The 16,529-nt window shown below is 54.4% G+C and overlaps 1 protein-coding gene across 1 annotated transcript in view; it reads left to right on the top strand.

Moving 5' to 3' along the window:
- FBLN2 (fibulin 2) overlaps positions 1 to 16,529 on the top strand; it is an 89,204-nt gene that overhangs the window by 13,412 nt on the left and 59,263 nt on the right. Inside the window, exon 2 of the mRNA XM_053898596.1 lies at positions 14,617 to 15,957. Coding sequence (XP_053754571.1) covers positions 14,676 to 15,957 — 1,282 coding nt within the window. The 5' untranslated portion in view covers positions 14,617 to 14,675. The remainder of the gene's footprint in view (positions 1 to 14,616; positions 15,958 to 16,529) is intronic.

Raw genomic sequence — 16,529 nt, 5'->3', positions numbered from 1 at the left:
GGGCTGTGACTCTCCAGGTGACCTCAGGCAAGTTTTTGCCAATTTCAAAAACCCTTCTTGAGGGGGAGCGCCTGGGTGGCTTAGTGAGTTGAGTGTCCGACTTCGGCTCAGGTCATGATCTCACGGATGGTGAGTTCGAGCCCCCTGTCAGGCTCTGTGCTGACAGCTCAGAGCCTGCAGCCTGCTTCATATTCTGTGTCTCCCTCTCTCTCTCTGCCCCTCCCTGATTCATCCACTCCTTCTCTCCCTCTCTCTCTCTCTCTAAAATAAATAAACACTAAAAAAAAAAAAAAGACCCTTCTGGGATGAGTGTTGGGAACACTCGTTTATAAGTCATCCTGTGTCTTCTGTCAGTCCTTTTCTGGGGCCATACACACTAATTAATCTACCCACCCAGCCAAAGCCTTTTGAGCACCTGCTGTGGCCTAGACCCTGGGTCAAGGCTGAGCAGGAGGGCAGGATTCCTGCCTCAGAATCACAGTCCAGTTGGGGAGACCAGCAGGTGGACACATCAGTGTAAGATGTCAGCTCCTAACTATGGGTAAGAAACCTTCCAGTCTTGGCATTCCATCTGGTTAGGTGGGGGATAGGATCTCTGAAATGCGGTTGATGGCAGAATGAGCCTGTCCAGGACAGCGTGTGGTGATGTCAGCAGGGCTGTCTACACTGGGGCTAGAGAAGTGATGTAGGACCGGATGGGCTCTGTTGGAGCTCTGAACAAGGTGGGGGGCCAGGGATGTGGCAGGGAGCAGGAAGCAAGTCCCTGGGGTGTTGAAGAGACAGCATGGTCTGGGCCAAGGGGAAGGGGCAAAGGTAAGGAGAAGGGAATGGTCAGGAGCCTTGGGGAGCAGTGACCCACTACCTGGGGCTGGAGAAGGGAAGGATGGCCCAGCACATGTGGGGTGTGTGTGTGTGTGTGTGTGTGTGTGTGCGTGCGTACATACGTATACATGCACACATCCTCGTGTATTCTCTCCTACTGGCCTGCCACAGTGCCTAAAATCCCACCTCTGTGTTCCTTTGGGAAAAGCATTACATTCCCCCAAGGCCAGTTTATTTTCTGGGAGTGGGGGATGGGTGAATCCATTTCCATAGGAGCCTGGCAGGTGGTCCTTTTTACCAGAAGGAGCTGACTAGTCTCAGAGCTTTTAATTGCAAAATGTCAAATTTTATTGAATTTTTTTCCCCAGCATCTAGTGAGATGATCCTTTAGGATTTTTCTTTTATTGAACTGCATTGATTTTTTAATATTGAACTACCCTTGCATTCCTGAGGTAACGCTGTTTGGGCACAATATATTATTATCCCCATAATATGCTGCTGGATTCAATTTTCTGGTATTTTATTTAGGACTTGGCAGCTAGATTCATAAGTGAAACTGGCCTATACTTTTCTCTTCTTATAGTATCCACGTCTGGTTTTGGTATCAGAATTTTCCTAGTCTTACAAAATGAGAGAAGGCCACCCCTTTTCTTTTTCTAGGCCCTGGAACAATTTTATTTTAATAGGATGGAAATTATTGTCAGCTCTGACTATGCCATGCCTAGGGCTAGACTCTGCACATAATTCTTTATTTTAGCACACAGCACCCTATAGGGAGAGCATGATGCTTCTCATTTAACAGATGGGGAAAATGAGGCTCAGCTTCTGGTCTGTGGTCACACAGTGGGAATCTGCTCAGCTAGGCTGTGAATGTAGGCCAATGCGACGCTGAGGCCTATGCTTCTGAGCTATTCACCGTGGCCAAGAATTGTCTGAGATGCTGGCCTATAGGAGAGCCTTTGGCCTTGTTCTAGGGTTTTCTGGGGGGTCTGGGAAGAGCACTGATTGAGCATCGGGAGAACTTACCTGTCTGCTGCCCCACCACCTGTGTACCCACCTACCATTCATGCCTCCACTTGTCCACTGATCCATTGCCTGCCTGGTCATCGAGTCGTGCCTCAGCCATTCATTCCCATGCTGATACACCCACCCATTAACCCACCTTCCCCTCCGTCTGTCCTCTGTGTGCCATCCATTCACCCACCCATGTATCTATGATCTGTCCACTATCGGTCTGTTCACCCACCCATCTCTTCATCAACTCTCTATCTACATACCATTTCACTTACCCACCCACTAATCCACCTTCTTATCCATCCATCTTCCACCTGCTACCCACTCATCAGCCACCCACCCAGCCACCCTCCCACCCACCCACCCATCCATCCATCCATCCACCCACCCAGCCACCCTCCCACCCACCCATCCATCCATCCATCCACCCACCCATCCATCCACCCACCCACCCATCCATCCACCCACCTACCCATCCATCCATCCATCCACCCATCCATCCATCCATCCACCCATCCATCCATCCATCCACCCACCCATCCATCCATCCACCCACCCATCCACCCATCCACCCATCCATCCATCCATCCATCCATCCATCCATCCATCCACCCATCCACCTACCCACCCACCCACCCAGCCATCCACTTGTCCATCTATGTACAAGGCTTAGCCTTAAAGTAGGAGCTGGGATTTTAGTCTTCAGAGATTCATAACAGAGGGCACCCTGGTCTGGGGCAGCGATATAAGCAAAGATGAGGGGTTGGGAACCAGAGTTTCCAGTTTATCAAGAATTGCGTGAATGGAAGACAGCAGAGGGAAATGGGCTTGGAAGATAGGTGGAGCTAGATGGTGATGGACTTTGAATGCCACCCTTAGGGGTTTTCACTTTATTCCTGGGCCAGGGGTCTTCAACCAGGGGTCTGTGAGATGCCTAAAATGATACACAGCAGTTTTTGGTATTTTCCCGTTTTTCTGTTAAGACTCTCAATTGCAAGTGACAGAAAACCTGGTCCCGGTTAGTTTAACACGCTGGGTTCCTGTCAGTTTTTCAATTAGGCGTGGCTGGGTCCAGGTTCTCGACAGCTATCACTGTTTCTGTTTTCCCCACCTCTTGCGTTTTTCTTGTTTGGGTGTTGGTGCCATCCTCCACCTGAGGATGAGATGGCTTCAGGGATCCTGGACATTAAATCACTTCATGTCCAGTCCAGTGGGAAAGAGAGAGACCACTTGCCCCAAATCTCACCTGTATTGGGTCTCTTGGGCTCGTGCTGGCCTGGTGTCCGGGTCTGAATTCCGCATGTCGTGACAGGAATAGGAAACCCTGATAGTTGGGGACGGGGGCGGGGGGGGGGTATGGATGCCAGAATGAAGCCCCCAGGCTGCTCTTGGAAGGCAGGTAAATATACAATGGGATGGTCAGAAACCACCCCCTGTCCACTACCAAGCTTTGCTCACATTTTCCCTTTCATTGGTGGAGGGTGGTGTATTATGCATAGCTTTTCCTGGGTTCTCCAAGGGAACCATTCAGGATGTTGAGCAGGGGTGTGAGATCTGACGAAAAGCCTCCTGAGGGTGGGACAGGGCGGGCTGGGTGGAAGATGCCTGGATCTCCCGGAGAGAGGGAGAGGTCAAGGGTGTGACACTGCCCATCCGTCTGGGGCCGGGTGGAGGGCGTTGGACGCCAGGTGGGGAGAGCAGTGAGCTCAGCATGGCTGTGGGCAGGCCCATTTCTCATCGCTCCTCTCTGGGAGCATTTCCTCTTTCCAGAGTTGTGACTTGTGGGGAAGGAAAATAGCAGCTCCCTCCCGGTGCCAAAAGCAACATTTTCTTTCCTCAAAGGTTGATTATAAGTCACGGACATTCATCTTTGTAATTTTTCACCTGCTTATGTTGGTAATGAGATTAGTGATTATATACACAGAGTCAGCTCTCGCTCAGCCTGTAAGGAGCTTTTTATTCATTTCCTTTTTTTTTCTTTTTTTTCTTTTTTTTAAAGGGAGGAGAGGGTAGGGAGGGGAAACTACCCTGGCTGTTCTATTTGAAGGATGATTTTTCACAGTGTTTTCATGAGCTCACCCCTTTGGCCATCCCCAAGGGCCAGTGAGCATGTGAGGACACAAGGCTCCCTGCCCCTCTCTATGGCCCCCCCGGGGCCCTGATGTTCCTCAGCACTCTGCACCCAGCTCAGAGATGCGGTGTCCCCCTGCACGCTGTCCCCAGCTCCTCCCACCTCCTTGGGGATTTCAGGCCACTGACCTGTGCCTTCAGCCTTGCCTGGCTGTCCGCTGGCACACTCCCGCTGAGGCTCTCCCAGACCCCCACCTCCCGGACAAACCCTTGGCCCTGTAACCCTTCTCCTCACGGCCAGCCCTGTCTTCTTGCAAAGGACGCCAGCAATTATAAAGACTTTTGCCCACAAGGAAATGAAGGAAAATAAGACTGCAAAGACGGAAGCCAAACGTGATCACTTTTCTTTTGGTAATTTGTGACTGTTTTTCACACCCCCCCCCTCCCCTCCTTCCCATGTCTCTGCCAACACCCTCTCTCACTCTTGTTTTCTTTTCCTGGGCTACTATAATTGGCCCTTTTTTCTTTTCTTTAAAAAAACTCTTTTATTGTAAAAAAGCACACATACAAAGAAAGTACATAAAAGTCAGCATACCTTTGAACAAACCCTCGTGTAACCACTACCTGGGTGAATCGAGATGACCCCCGCCCACCCCCAGGAGCTCCTCTAGCCCTTCCCTGTCTCCCTCCCCTGACCAGGTACCCCCCCCACCAGACTTTTATGGTGACCATTCTAGCTTGGCTTTTCAGTTCCGCCTCCTATATTTGCATTCCCTGTATGATGTTGTTCAGATTTTACCTGGTTTTGGACCTTATAGACTGGAATCTTCCTCAGGCTCCTTGAAAAGGATGTCTGCAGTTCCCTCTTGAATTCTCAGTGTGCTGGACGCAGTGCTGGTCCCCACCACCCTGTTGGAACAGTGTCTGCTAAATGCACTAGATGCTTCGCTGAGTTCTCTGGGGGGCACTGCACCTGGGGGACTGGTGGACCTCCTCTTCAGAGCTTCTCTCTTTTTTCAGTTTCACATCGCTTCCTCCACCTTTTCTCCTCTTGCTGCTCACCTCGCCATATCCTGCTCTCTTCTTTGTTCCTTGCATATCAGCCACAGTGTGTCAGGCTGGTTCCTGCCTCAAGGCCTTTGCACATACTGTTACCTCTGCTGAGATGCCATTTCCCAGATCTTTGCATGGCCACCACATTTTTGCCAGGCAAGTCTCAGCTGAGATGTCGCCTCTTACATGTGGTTACTCTGACCACTCTTGCCAAAGAAGGGTCCCGGTCCCTGTTCTAAACAATGCCCGTATTATCTTCTTATTTATTTGTTCCTTGTCTTTTCCCTCCACCAGGACATTGGCCCCATTTGCTGGTTTTGTTTTCTGCCACATCCCAGTACCTATAATAGGAGCTGGGAGGTAGCAAGTGTGTGATAAATATCTACAAGCTAAAGGACTCTGGCTGTATTCCCTTAGCTGGGCAGACCTGGCTTCAAACCCCCATGCCACCTTTTACTGGTGATCTGACCTTCCCTGGAAACTCTGGGGCCAGGGTTTGGCATTGTGTTGGCACTGAGGAAGTGATCGTTGAATATGAACCTAGCCAGCAGCTAAAATCCCCGCTAATATTTTGTGCCAAGAACAAGTTTATTTTTCTCGATGAACTAGATGACTTCCTCTGATCAGACAAGGAGCATTGGATCATCCTTTGATTTCCCTTCTGGCCTTGGCTTCCAGGAAGCTTACTATCAAGGGGAGGTCTCAGGAACAGCCCTGGTTTCCTGTTGGGCCTTCAGTGCAATCCTTCTTTCTTTGCCTTTCTGTGCTCTCTAATAACTCACTTCTGGCCCCACAGTGCGTGCGTTTTTGCTTCTTACTGTAGTAAAATACACATACCATAAAATGGACCATCTTAGCCATTTTTAACTGTGCAGTTTGGTGGCATTAAGTACATCCACGCTGCTGTGCAAACATCACATCTCCTGGACTTGTGTCTCTCAAACTGAAACTCTGTCCCCGTTGGACAGTTCCCCACCTCCCCCATCCCCAGCTCCTGACAGCCACCATTCTACTTTAAGTCTCTGTGAGCTTGATGACACCAGGGACCTCATATAAGTGGGATCATACAGTATTTATCCCGTCGTGCCTGCTTATTTCACTTAGTGCAATGTTCATCCGTGTTGTGACTTGTGTCAAAACTTCCTTTTTAAGGCCAAGTAGTATTCCATTGTATATAGAGACTATATTTTATTTATCCACTCATCGGTTGATGGACACCTGGCCTGCTTCTCCCGTTCGGCTGTTGTGAATAATTCTGCAATGAACGTGGGTATGCAAATGATGTTTCAGTACATTATTTCTCACCTTTCTGAGCTTGGGGTGATCTCAGACTGAATTCTAAATTAAAAGTAGGTGTTGGGACACTTTGTAGGACTGTACTATTTTATCTGCCTCTGCCTGGTGTGTGTGCATGTGTGTGTGTGTGTGTGTGTGTGTGTGTGTGCGTGTGTGTGTGTGTGTGAGACGCTGTGGCCATTGCTGGTGCCCTGTCTGGTCCCTGTCACCTGGGGGCACACTCATCCCCCAGCTGCCCCAGGTATTGGCTGCTAGTGGCTCCCACCTGCATCCTTCTCCAGATCCTCATCCTTGGCCCACAGGTCTTGCCTCCCACTGCATGCCCGGCAAGTTATCCTTCCCCCTTCGACCTACTGTGGCCCTTGGCCAGTGACTGACTGAGGTCCCTGAGTGGGATGAGCCCTGGGGAGCCAGTCGCACTACAAGGCTCCCCAGGGACCAGGCTGGTGCCTGACTCTAGCAGTAGCACATCTTTGCCCAGTGTTGTCCCCTCTGTCCCTTCCCTTTCTTCCAAGAGTTGTCCCCCACTCAGTCACATGCATGAGAACCCATGTCAGGCTCTGCTTCTGGGGGTCTCCGTGAAAGACAGCTTGTAACTCCCACATTCCCCGCTGTGGTTGTATATCTTGTACGACTGAGATGCTGTCGGAATCTGCTAGGATTGACATACTGTGGCCTACTACGCCATCTGGACAGTAGGGGGATCCTTGCAAGGGGCAAAATCCCCACTGTCTGCCACTTAGAGAAGAGGTGGGTCCTAACCCAGGAGACCAGGACTTTCAGGAGGTGACCCCGGGCAGGAGGGAGCAGGAATTCCCACCTCCTCTGGGCCTCCATCCTTTGGGTGTGGACAAGAGAAGCCCGAGGCCCAGGAGGGTCCGAGGGGATAGAGAGGAACCAGGGAATCCACTGATGCCAACGGGGAATGACTGTGGACCTGCCGTGGACCAGAGACACCCTGCTGTCAGGTCCTACCTTCTGGTTTTCTTGGAAAAGTTGGGGGTCTAGTTTCAGTGCAAAGTCTTATTTTTTTTTTTTTAAATGTTTATCTATTTATTTTGAGAGAGACAGACAGACAGACAGAGAATCCCAAGCAGGCTCCACGCTCAGTGTAGAGCCTGACGTGGGGCTCAATCTTGCAACTGTGAGATCGTGACCTGAGCTGAAACCAAGAGTCAGACGCTCAACCAACCGAGCCACCCAGGTTCCCCCAAAGTGTTCTGGTTTTAAATGTTATCATTAAGTTCATTATACATTAATGACACTGAAATGTTATAACATCAGCAACTAATTTCAAAAGCACACACGGGCCCCCGAACGTGGACGGTGAGCAGACGGCTGGTTTGTGACCCTCTCTGGCTGGACTTGTGGGGGGCGGGGGGGGGGGGGCGCAGGGGGCAGCTGTGTGGGCCGGGCTTCTGGAAGGAGCAGGGCCAGGTGGTCCTGATGACTCATGTTTGTAACTGGTGAGTCTACAAGTGTCTTGTGTGTTTATTTCCCTTCTGTCATCCCCAGGTGCTTGAAAGTCCCATTGTTTTCATATAGCTGTCTCTTGTGTAAAAAGAGAGAACCCCCTGTAAATATTTAAAAAGTTTTGAAGCCATACCAGCACCAACCTGGGCTTTTCTTTCTGTCTGGGGTTCCTGGTAAAAATGTGGGATGCCCAGTTAAATTGGAATTTCAGATAGACGATGAATAAGATAGACAAGACATACTTGTGCTAAACAATTACGCGTTGCTTATCTGAAGTTCCACTGTGACTGCATGTCTCATGCTTTTATTTGCTGGCTTTGGCAAGCCTGCTCTTGTCGAGACCAGAAGGATCAGAGAACGGGCGAAAGGAAGCATTTCCTTATCTTGTGATTTGACGCTGTATAGAGCCAGACCCCGCTTTTGATAACGGCCCTGGCGATGAATCGGTGTCTCCCAGGGCCATCTGGGGGACACCAGGGTGGCCTGGCCGGCCCAGACCATTCTCATCTGGGCCTGCTGTGGATGGGAGCTGTAGGAGGTGCTGCAGAGATGTGTGTTTGAGTTTGGGAGCAGCAGCAGTGAGGGCAGCAGAGAGAGGAGCTTGCAGACAGAGCGAGGGAGGGTAGCTGAGGTTTGACGAGCACCCAGGGCACCTCTGACTCCGCTGTGCCAGGGACTTCCCTTCCTGATGCTGCCAGCCCCTGGAACCCTGCGAGGGGTGGTGAGAGAGCAGGCATGTCTCCACACAGTGCGCTTAGCCACCTATCTTGGGGGATGCTCCCTGGGAAGGGATCCTTCCTGAGTGTGCACCCACCCCCACCCATGAGAACCTGACCCAGGCTACAGCAGAATGCCCACTGGCCCCACCCACAGCAGGTGTCTGATCAACAAAGACGGAAGCTGTGGCAGCCCAGACCGTGACTGCGACCCCCCCCACCCCCCGCTGGTCCTGCCTGGAGGCCGCTCTGGGATCTCCAGTTCAGGGAGTCAAAGAGTCACCCCCCCTGAGCGGGACACACTCCCGGATGTGAGTGTCGGTGGCTTCCTGGCCTTCAGTCCCCCCTACACATCCACTGTGGCTCTTCGTTGTAGAGAGTGGCAAACGGAAACAGAAGAGACCCGAAAGGACACCAGACACCCATCACCTAGATCTCACGGTTGTGAACATTTTGCCATTTTGCTTTTGACCTTTGTTCATGCTGAAATATATTAGGGCACATTACAGACACAATGACCAAATTAAGTATTAATAAAAAAGGTGAAGTATTCATCTTTAAAAAATGCCAGCGTGTGCCAGCCATCACACCTCACAGAATGATGGGCTGCTCCTTACTCTGTCCTTGCAACCCCTCAAGTAGCTGAATGTCTTTCTCATGTGGTTAGTTCACACCTGGGGCCGATCAGGACCCCACACAAATTGGACTGCTCTATCTCAGGTCTGTTTCCTCTCTCTGCTTTTCCTATGTGCCGAACAGGCAGGGGGCATTTGTCCCGTGGGGTGTCCCCCCTCTGGATCATCTGCTGCTCATTGCTTAGATCCCAGTCGTTCTGGTTACCTGTCCCTGCATCACCAGCGACCCCGACCCTTGGCAGAGGAAAGCAACAACAACAGCAGCATGGAATTTGCTCAGGAATTCAGGCTGCCTTGGCCCTTTATTCAGCTCCACATGGCATCAGTTGGGGACATTAGTGGTGTTCACCTGGCCTCTGGGCTGATGGGGAGCATCCAGAGTGGACTCACACGCCCAGTGCTGTGACCAGGGGGGATGGATCTTGGGCTCATGTGGTCTCGCTGGCAGGGTGGTCACACCTCTTCCCTGGTGGCCCAGTGCCCTCAGAGACCCAGGTGGAAGCCGCCGGGCCTCATCCAGGCGGCCCTGCATCCCCACTGCCATTCCCCTATGGGAGGAGTTGGGGTTCTGAGTCTCACTGGTGTTCCCAGGCCCATCCCTCAACCAGTCACAGTGGAGAGGGGATAAGCTTTGTGGATTTGGCTGAGTGTGGTCATGGGACTGTGCCCCACCCTGGAGCTGGGTGCAGGAAGGACCCCCCCACTGAACCCTCCCTGAGGCTGGTGGGGTTCCTGCTTGTAGAGCGGGCCCAGTTAGGACGTGGGATTCTTTTTGTTTATTCAGCTAGACCTCAGGCACTAATAGTTAAGTTAATTATACTCCTCAATAATAACACACTATTATCTTGGTCTCTGCAGGGTCCCGCTTTTATTTTATTGGTTGGTTTATTCCCATTATCTTTGCTCCCCACGCCATTCCATTTCCCCACTATGGCAGACATCCAGTTCTGCTCAGTGCGTTTCTGTTTGCCTGCGTTTTGCAAATGGTGTATTTTACCTTGGGCGGGTGTATTTTTACTCCGCATGAACGGTGTCGGGCTGGCTTGTGCTTTTTCTTACCTTTTCCATTTAGTGTTCTGTTTTTAAGGTCCATCCTTGTTGCTCTATGCACACCAAATCATTGACTTAGAGTTCTGTAGGGTCTTTGTGGGTGTGTGTCTGTCAGGGTCCTAGCCGGAAACGGGGTGGGGGTGGGGCTCACACGGTTTACCAGAGGAGTGGTTAATGAGGAGACCTAGAACAGAGGTGTGGGCAGGGTTGGGGCAGTTCTTGGAGTCATGGCTGTGGGTGGGGAGTCCTTGGAGCCCCAGGGCCTGCAGGGGTAGGGGAGAGGCAGCTCTCAGAACCCAGCAGGGTCACCCAACTGGAGTTGTGACCAAACCCCTGCCCTGGAGGGAAGAAGGGATGGAGATGGGGAATAGATTCCCTGCTCTCTCTCTCCTTCCCTCTGGCTGCTGTTGAAGGATGCAGGAACCTCCAGTCTGAAGAGGTCAGCCTCCCAGGTGCAGAGCAGGGTGGATAAGGGTAGGGGAGTGGATCTAGGGACAGGTAACTGGCACAGTGGCCTGCACCTGCTGTGGTATCCCCACCAACCACGGGATGAATACCCGGTGACGACCGTGGGCCTGTGGACCTGCTGCAGATTTCTTTAGATGGTTTGCTGGCGGCAGAACACTGCAAGACCGCAGTGCGTGCCCACGTGGGCCTGATGGCATGTAGGTCACTCTCCAGGGTGTCTGCTCCAGTGGTCACTTAGGCCAACTAGCATTATAATAATAACGATTTTCTTGTTACTAATGTGCAAACACTTGCCAGCTTTGCCAGTCTGATCTGTGAGTTTTGCTTTGCATTTCCCTGGCCCTTAATAAGTTCCCACCTTGGGAGTGTGTGACCCAGCCTGCAGGCACTGGGCAGCCTGGCTCTAGGCTCTTTGTTTGTGACCACAGTCTGGCTGCTGGGGCTCCCCCCTGCAGGGAGGTCAGGCTCCCTTTCTCAGCCCCTCCTCTCGTGGCTCTTCTTTTTAGATTGGAGGGAGGGGGTGTCGGCAGAAGCCAGACATTAAGGGGGCCACTTGCTGTGGGGGCCGTGGGAAAACAGCAGCTGGAGTCTCCAGGAGAGACATGTTTGAATGTGAGAACCAGCAGTGTGGAGATTGTGGCCTCCTACTTCTCACCTGTGTGTTTCCAGCCCTGCTTGCCTATCTCCAGGGACAGGGGGCTCACCCCTTCCCCTAGCAGCTTGGTCCATCCTTGAACGGAGAAAAGCTTTTCACCTGTGGACCCTTCTCAAAGGTGGGCACGCAACCTTCAGACGGCACCAGGAGGCTCTGAGCAGTGTGTAGAGGGCCCCAGGCTTCCATTCTCTCAGCTGGAGATCATAGAATGACCGTGAGGTTTCCAGTTTAGGGGCAGACCTTGGGGGACCTTGAATTCAAGCACACCCAACCACATGTATGTGAGTGATGAGGCCACGGAGACTATAGGAGCTCATACCCTGTGTGACATCTGAGGGTGGCCAGGGCTTGGTGGTTTTCAGGAAGAGTCAGAAACCTGGATTTCCTTCCCCCCCCCCCCCCCCCCCCGTCCCTTCCCTCCCCGCCCCTTCCCTTCCCTTCCCACCTGAATTTTCACATGAACATTTCTAATTTGTAAATGCTAGTAACTAATTTAAAACCGAAAACCCACTGTGTGGGACAAACAAAACACACTTTCGGCTAACCAGCACCTGTGGGCCCCCTGCTGTGACCTAAGGTGTGATGGAGCCTCTTCACTATATACAAATGGCTCAGAGAGGGCGAGGGCCTTGCTCAGGGTTGCACAGCAAATGAGAACACAAAGTCAGGGCCTGATGTTCTTTATGGTTCCCCTGGGCCTGGGGTGGGAGTGATGGGTGAACCCAAGATCTGGAATCACCTAGGTGTGGGCAGAATGTAATGCTTGGGGGGATCAAGGGCCAGGGCACCCAGGGGGCCGAGAGGAACTAGGGGACCAGCTCGTGGGAGAAAGTGAGGTGGGGTGGGTGGAGTGTGGCAGGGCTGGCTGGGACCAAAGTTCCTCTGGGAGAAGGTCTGGGAGAAGGCTGCCAGCCGGTGGTGGGAATGTTTGCCCCTGGGGGATGTGTTGTTTGTGTGATTGGGGTAGAGGTGGGAAGAGGGTTTTAGTCTTGGTCTGCGAAGATTTCCTTCCTTAAATGACACTGTTGACAGTGGACTCAAGGGCTGCTTTGGGGCCTTTGTGCCCCACCATCTCCAGGTAGAGGGCCATGCCCCTGGTCAGTGGGGATCACAGGCCCCGGGTCTTCCCATGGCCCATTCCTAGTCGCACGTTACGGAGCCACCCGCCTTCTGAGATGGCTTCTCAGCTCGGGTCGGGGTGGGGATGTCTGTCGGTGTCTTTGCCATCTTTTGGGCTTTCCTTGGGCTTCTCAAACTTGGCATGGCTCAAACTGGGCTGCATCCCCCCCCACCAGGCCCTCCTTTGACAGCTTTCTCTGCCTCAGGAAGCCACAGCTCCATCCTTCCAGGGGCTCAGACCAAAACCTTGGCTCATCCCAGACTCCTCTCCTGTCACACCCCATCCAGTCCATCAGCAAATCTTGTCAGTTCTACCTTCTCAGTAATTCCCCTTTCCATCATCCTCTCCTGCTTCCCCTCCCTTACCACCCTGGCTATCTCATGCCCTCTCCCTGGTCTCCCTGCTCCTGTCTAGCTCCCCTGTTCTCAACACAGCAGCCAGGTGAATTCCTTTAAGTAAAGAGTCCCATCACATGGTTCCAGACTCCAATCCAAGGCTTCCAGAAGCACTGCTTGATCTGACTGTTGTTCCCACACTCATCCTTGCTCATTTGCCGAGCTATGGTGGCCCTCTGCTGTTCCTCATCTCCCCCCTGCTGGTCCTGCCTCGGGCCCTTTGCGCTTGCTATTTGGCCAGCTGACAAACAGATATGCCTTTACCACCAGAGATATTCACATGGCCATCTCCTTTGATTCATGCCTCAGCTGAAATGGCACTTCCTTGGAAAAGCCTTGCCTGACCACCCCTGTTAAAATAGGCTTTCCCACAGCCCAGTGACTTCCTGTCACATTTCCTTGCTTTCTGTCATTTATTTCTCCATTGTGCTTCTTACTGCCAGGCATTCAGTAATCTGCCAAATTGCTGTGGGTTTATTACCTGCCTCCCCACACCAGAGTGTCTGCACGGGCAGAACGGCCATGAAGCCGTCTTATGAAGCCATAACCCAGCACCAGTTCTGGTTGACTGATCAGCAGAGGCAGACCTTCTTGTTCCGCCGTGCTGGGTGCTGCTGAGTTGCTGTCACTGTCCCCCTGACCCTTGAACTCCAGCCCTGCCCGCCCGCTCTGCCTGGGCGCAGCCAGGAGGCGGGCAGCACGAGGCTGCGTCTTCTAGAAACAGTGGTGGCTCTGCTCTCTGCTTCCTCTCTCCTCCCATCAGAAACTTCTAAGAAGTTATTATTATATATTTTTAGGTTTGCAATGACAAACACTTAAAATACTAGAGATGTCACTTTATTGTGTATTTCTTCCCCTTCCTGTTTTTAGAAAGCCAGCCGGTTTTAGCAAAGTGACTGCAAACAATAGCTTAGGTCGCTGTGGTGGGTGGAGAAGGAGCCCATGTCTGGGAGTGAGGGCAAGGTCAGGGCGGTTCCCACCCGGATGGCAGATCTGCCCTTGCCGGAGCAGGGAAGCGTCGACAGGGCTTGGGGCCACAGCGTGTTGGGGTCAGCTGCTCTCAGGTCACACGGCTTCGCAGAGAAAGGGCTGAGTGGAGTTGGGGAGGGCGGGGAGAGTGACGGGCATATCCTAGGGCAGATGGGAGGTGAGGCTGGAGGTGGGGGAGGTCTAGGGAAATGAGGAGAAGAGGGCAGAGGGTAGAGAGCTGTTCTGGGGGCGAGTGGACAGGTCTTGTGGGGGTGGGTGGTGTGAAGGACAGAATTTTTGGGGATAATTCTGGGAATGGTGGTGACATTTGCTGAGGCAGCTGAGGACATTGGCAGGAACCTCTCCTGTGGCTAAGCTTGTAGTCCAAGGAGGTCTGTTGGGGGGTGTTCCTGAGCCCTGGGGTCTGAGGGCTGCAGTCGGGGTGGGGTGGCTCGGCTGGCTGGTTGGGGGGGGGCTTGTTGCTGCTCAGCGTCTGTCTGACCACATCCTCTGGCTGGCAGCCCGAGCCGCTGGGTGGATGGCTGCAGAACAGAAATCTTTTGGGTGGTCGTGTGTGTGTGTGTGTGTGTGTGTGTGTGTGTGTGACTGTGGGCAGGAGGCTCCCTCTCAGGAGGCATATGTCAGAAGGCAGGTGAGGGCGGGGGGGTCAGCGGCCCTGAGTTGGGGCCGTGTTGGCGACGGGACGTCAGCACCTGTGGCACCTGAGTGACTGTGGATGCCCCCATCTGTGCGTCTGAGCAGTCGCGACCGGGAGCGTGTGCGTGGGTGTGCCGTGTTCCAGGGGCACACACGCCTGCGTGAAGGTGGCCGAGGCTCCGTCCACCTGTGTGCTGACGGGTGTTCCTTCTGCTCCCCCCAGGGCCTCGCAGGAGAGGACGCAGTTCATCCTGAGGCGGCATCTGGACTGGCCGTGGGACCATGGCGCTGCTCTGGGAGCCCGCAGGAGCTTGGCTGGCCCTGGCCGTGGCCTTGGCCCTGGGCCCGAGTGCCGGCACGGCGGCCCCGAGGCAGGACTGCACGGGTGTCGAGTGCCCGCCGCTGGAGAACTGCATCGAGGAGGCCCTGGAGCCGGGCGCCTGCTGTGCTACCTGTGTGCAGCGGGGCTGTGCCTGTGAAGGCTACCAGTACTACGACTGCCTGCAGGGGGGCTTTGTGCGTGGCCGGGTGCCTGCCGGCCAGTCCTACTTCGTGGACTTCGGCAGCACCGAGTGTACCTGTCCGCCTGGTGGTGGCAAGATCAGCTGCCAGTTCATGCTGTGCCCGGAGCTGCCCCCCAACTGCATCGAGGCCGTGCTGGTGGCCGACAGTTGCCCGCAGTGCGGCCAGGTGGGCTGCATCCACGGCGGTCGCAAGTATGCTGCTGGCCACACGGTCCACCTCCCGCCCTGCCGGGCCTGCCACTGTCCCGACAGCGGGGGTGAGCTCATCTGCTACCAGCTCCCCGGTTGCCATGGAGGTGCCGCTGCCACCGGGAACTTCTCGGATGCTGAGGAGGGTGACCCCGAGAGGCACTACGAGGACCCCTACAGCTATGACCAGGAGGTGGCCGAGGCGGAAGCTGCAGCAGCCCTGGCGGGAGAGCTCCAGGCGGGCCCAGGGGGCCCAGCCGCTCTGGGAGGTGGCAGTCAGCCGTCCTCCGCCATCCAGGCCACCCCCTGGCCGGCCGCCCTCCCTAGGCCCACGGCGGCTGCTGCCCTGGGTCCTCCGGCCCCCGTGCAAGCCAAAGCCAGGAGAGTGACGGAGGACAGCCACGGGGCAGGGCAGGGGCAGACAGAGGAGCTGACCTTCAGGGAGCAGCCAGCAGCAGGTGGCCCCGGGGAGCTGGATGGCCAGCCCACTGAAGGCCCAGCTGGGCCTGGTCTCCCTGCCCAGGAGGACAAGGCAGAGGCTAGGGCAGGGCCTGAAGAGAACCTCATCCCGGAAGCCCAGGTCACTCCCCGCGGTGCCGGGCAAGAGGGAGCCGGGCCCATTCTGATGTCAAGCGCGGCCAGCGTCCCCCCGACGCAGTCCACACCGAGCTCTCCTGAGGGCACGACGAAGCCCAGTACCCACACCATCCTGACGACATCTCCTCGTGAGGCAGCCTGGGTCCCACCTACCCAGGAAGCGCCCAGGCAGCCGCCGGTCCTGCTCCATTCTCGGCCAGAGGAGGACACGGATCCCAACTCTGTCCATTCTGTCCCCAGAGGTAACCCTGAAGGTAAGACTCTCTTCTAGTTCCTCCAGGAGCACTCAGCCCAGGGATGGGCAGCCTTAGGGCCCCTTCAGTGCCCCAGGTCCCTGCACATTTGCCTGGGGCAGGGGAAGCTGAGTCTGTGGGGCCAGGCTAGAGGCAGCCAGCCCAGCCCCCACACTACGGGGCCGGGGACTCTAACATGATGGAGCTTTCTTCCCTGGCTTTGCTCCTGGGGATGGGGTGGGTGGGTAGGGGTGAGGTCCCCATTGCCTTAGGCGCTGGGCTGCCTGCTAGGGCTGTGGTTGAGGGCTTCTTAGGCATACCTTATCAGGGCTGGAGGGTCCCTGAGGAGGGTTCTAGCTCAGGGACAGGCGGGGCCCAGTGGGGTCCACAGGTGCCCTGGCAGGAAGTGGGGAGTTTTGCAGACACAGCTAATTGCTCACATCCTCCCTGACAGTAGCCTCTGGGCAGGGCTGTGTTCTCCGTCCCGCGGTGGCAGCAGAAGGGATGTGGCCTCTTGGGGCCCCTTGTGAGAACCCGGTACCAGGTCGCCACCCCTTTCGGCCAGGGGTCCTGTCTACACACCTGTCATTCTC

Source organism: Panthera pardus, unplaced genomic scaffold (assembly GCF_024362965.1).
Source record: "Panthera pardus isolate Hobbes unplaced genomic scaffold, ASM2436296v1 HiC_scaffold_8, whole genome shotgun sequence".
Classification (NCBI taxonomy): Eukaryota; Metazoa; Chordata; class Mammalia; order Carnivora; family Felidae; genus Panthera; species Panthera pardus.
Note: the sequence above shows the minus strand (reverse complement) of the source record. Positions and strands in the feature narration are given on the sequence as shown.